The 4124-nt window shown below is 22.7% G+C and overlaps 1 protein-coding gene across 1 annotated transcript in view; it reads right to left on the minus strand.

The window, feature by feature from the left end:
- The window catches only part of LOC117171296 (TBC1 domain family member 7), a 13935-nt gene that overhangs the window by 691 nt on the left and 9120 nt on the right, over nt 1-4124 (minus strand). Inside the window, exons 3-4 of the mRNA XM_033358455.1 lie at nt 3045-3329; nt 2832-2961 (exon numbers count right to left, since the gene is read on the minus strand). Coding sequence (XP_033214346.1) covers nt 2832-2961; nt 3045-3329 — 415 coding nt within the window. The remainder of the gene's footprint in view (nt 1-2831; nt 2962-3044; nt 3330-4124) is intronic.

A 4124-nucleotide genomic window follows, 5' to 3' on the forward strand; every position in this document is an offset into this window, starting at 1 on the left:
TATATTATATTTAAATATTTAAATATTTTGTTGAAAATTCGTTTGTTGTGTGTGTGTGTTGAAAACTGATTTTCTTAACTGAAAATTTAACTTCCACCTTTGGCTGAAAACTGATCATTTCAGTTTAACAAGCAACGAATTACATTTTTCATGAGGAATTGTTTTTTTAATTTTTTAAAATTAAAATCAAACTAATTGGTTAAAAATGAAACTATTTGTTAAGAATTCAATTTTCTGGTTGAAGATTGAACTAATTTGTTGAAAATTGATATTTTTTAGAAAAAAATAATCTGCTTTGTTAAAAATTGAACAATATTTTTGAATCTTTATTTTATTAGTTGAAGAGTCATCTCCGATTTTTAAAATGACTCTTTTTGGTTGAAAAGTCAAATTTCAAATTCCTTTTTTCTTGTTTTTTGAACATTCAACTATTTGGTTAAAAATTTATAATTCCATTTTTGCTTGAAAATTCCACTACTTGGTTGAAACTTGAAGCAGTTTGTTAAAAATAATTTTACCGGTTGGATATTAAACTATTTTGTTGAAAATTTATTTTATTAGTTGAAAACTTATCTTCTTGTTTGAAAATTACTCTTTTTGGTTGAAAATTCATATTTTCGGCTTTAAATTCGTTATTTTTTTGTTGGTTTTTGGAACTCTCAACTCTTTGGTTAAAATGTATCATTTCATTTTTTTTAAATTTATATTTTTCATTGTAGATTCACCTACATATTTTGGTTGAAAATACAATTACTTACTTGAAAGTTGAACCACGTTTGTTAAAAATCATTTTATTGGTTAAAGATTAAACTATTTTGTTAGAAATTACTTTTTTTTTGTTTTTTTTTTTAATATTCAACTATTTGGTTGAGAATTCATAATTCCATTTTTGGCCGAAAATTAAACTACATAATTAAATATGAATATAAATTTAAATTAATTAAATTAAAATTAAATTGAAAATAAAAATAAATAATAATAAAATAATATTTAAAAAAATTAAATTAAATTAATATAAAATTAATATAATTGATTTTCTTAAGCGAAAATGTAACTATTCCAGTTTTAGCCGTACATTAAACTATATAATTAAATAGAAATATAATCATATTGGTTGAAAATAAAACTTTTTTGTTGAAACTTTATTTTATTAGTTAAACATTCATCTCCATGACTGAAAATTACTCTTTTTGATTGAAAATTAATATTTTCGGCTTTAAAATTAGTTTTTTTTCTTGCTTTTCGAACATTCAACTATTTGGTTGAAAATTCATAATTCCATTGTTGGTTGAAAATTGATATTTTTCATTGAAAAATTATCTATTTTGTATGAAAATTCAACTACTTGGTTGAAACTTGAACAACTTTGTTAAAAATTTGTTCTATTTGTTGAATACTGAACTACTTACTTTGAAAATTACTTTTTTGTAACTTAAAATTTAACTATTGTGTTAATAAGCTGTTTTTATATCTTTAAGAATTAATCTGACGAAAATATGAACATGAATTTAAACAAAAAATGTAATTTTCAACCAAATAGTTGCATTTTTAACAAAAAAAAACTTGATTTTTACTGAAAAAGATTAATTTTCAACAAAATACATGAATTTTCCAGCCAAAATAGAATTTTTCTACACAACAGTTAAATTTTCAACCCCAGAATATGAATTTTTAACAAAAATAATTAATTTTCACCCATAAACTTGCATTTTTTATCAAAAAATTTGATTTTTGAATAAAAAAGACGAAGTTTCAATTAAATAGATCAATTTTAAATGAAATAGTCCAATTTTATAGCAATTTGTTGAATTTTCGAGCTGAAAATAAAATTATTCTAGACAACAGTTGAATTTTTAAACCGAAAATATGAATTCTCAACAAAACAGTTATTTTTCGACTATTTAGTTAAATTTTCTACAAAAAAGTTTAATGTTCAGTTAAAAAGTTAATTTTCTTCAAAAAAATAAAATAAAAAAAAACACAATTTTAAACTAAAATCGTGAATATTCAACAAAAAAATGAACTTTTAATAAAGAAGTTTAATACTCAATCAAGGAATTAACTTTTCAATCTAGAACAAAGTAATTTTCGACGAAAAATGTCATAGTTCATAATTCAACCAAAAAATTCTATAATTTTAAATAAAAAAAACATTTGGAATTAATCACGGAAAACAAATTTTCAACAAAAGACTTGAATCCTCTACTAAAAGGGATTACTTTTCAACCTGCATTTTTAATACAAGAAATTGATTTTCTATAAAAAAAGAAACATGAAAATTTCTAGCAAGAAATACGAATTTTGAACAAAATACATTAATTTTCAACTAAAAAGTTGAACTTTCAAATGTAAAAGATACATTTTTAATCGAAAATGGAATATTTTAAATGTCAATTAAAAAAATTTATTTTCAACCATGAAACGAATTTTTATCAAAATAGTTAAATTTTCAACTAGAGAGATGAACCTTCAACTAAAAAAATTAACTTTGAACAAATTAAAAGAATGTTTAATAAAAAAGATTACTTTTTAATAATATAGTATCATTTTTAACAAAATAATTCAATTTTCAACCAAATAATGGAATTATTAACTAAACTAGACAAAAATGCAGTTGGATTTCCTTATTGGATTTAAGTTCTAAATCTTAGTTTTAATTTGGAAAGTTCAAAATTCAGAAGAGTTCAATTTTTGCCTGCTTTTTAAATTGCAGTTTAGTTTAAATTACTTAATATGAAAAATTTTTCATCTTTAACAGTTAAACAATTTTTAATTTTAATATAAGGGAAAAAATGTTTCCGAACCGAAAAATTAAATATAATTTAGCTTACATTCGCAATCGCATCCAGAACATCCTGAAGGGATTCGCATCTTAATAGAAATCTTCTTAGAGTTGTTAATTTGACTACTAAAACATATACTAATATTTTGTAGGCTCCGACTGCTATTTTATCCCAGATCCTGTAACAAAAAAAAAGAATATTTCAGATTAAAATAATTATAATATTTATTAGTTATTGAATATTCGCAAGAAATAGTTGTACTTTGTAATCGAGCCGTCGGTAATTGTGCCGGCAAAACAAGAATAAAACCAGGTTTCATAAGGAAGAGTTTGCAGAGCACCGATTTTGTGGAGGTAATTATGTAAATCTTGATCTTCTCGTTCGAGAAGAGTGCAGGTGCATTCTTTTAATCGATCTACGTCCTTGTGAAATTTCTGAACGTGGTCCAAAAAGCCACTCAACACCCAGTACATGTCCACCAGTTTTTCATGATCTTGATCGATAATCGTAATCTTCCAGAGACTCTCAGCCATTCTGCTCATTGACCTATTTCAAAAATAGGAATCATTTTTTATTTTCAATCAATAATTTTCGAGATGTTTAGCGATTTTTAGAAGAAAAGAATCCAAGGGCTTTGCCAGACTTTTTAGGTGATAATTAAATTTTTTAGATCTCTTTTTTTCTACATCAAATAATGAAAATAATAAAATCCTTGAAATCTTTTGAGATCTTTGAAACTCTTGAAGTATTTTAAAATCTGTGAAATTGTTGTGAAATCTTCGAAAGATTTGTTAAATATTTTGAAATCCGTGGAAATATTTGTAAAAATTTTGCCCCGTTCGACGAAATATCTTAAATCTTTGCGAAAATCATTGAAATCTATTTATTGACTAAATAAAATCTTTCGAAGTTTTTAAAAATATTTTTAAACCTTTGAGATCTTGGAAATCCTTGAAATCTTCTGAAAGGTTACTAATATTAAAATTTCACAATTGGATCATTAATTATCTTAATTATCTTAATTATTATTATATGGAAATAATTAAAATTATTAAAATATTTCAAAGATTTCACAAATATCTCCCAAATTTTAAACATATTTCAGATATTTCAAAGTTTCTAAATATTTTAAATATTTTCAAACGCCATTAATGAAATAAAATAAATATTAATATTCATTTTCACCCAGTCAGTTGCATTTTTAATAAAAAAATTCAATTTTATACTGATACAGACGAATTTTATGAAATATATATGAAGATTTTATTAAGAAAATTTTATGAACTTTATGAATCGAAATTGCTGTTGTTTTTTTACATTTAATAATATTTATTATTTATC

The sequence above is a fragment of the Belonocnema kinseyi genome, chromosome 4 (genome assembly GCF_010883055.1).
Source record: "Belonocnema kinseyi isolate 2016_QV_RU_SX_M_011 chromosome 4, B_treatae_v1, whole genome shotgun sequence".
In the NCBI taxonomy this organism is placed as follows: Eukaryota; Metazoa; Arthropoda; class Insecta; order Hymenoptera; family Cynipidae; genus Belonocnema; species Belonocnema kinseyi.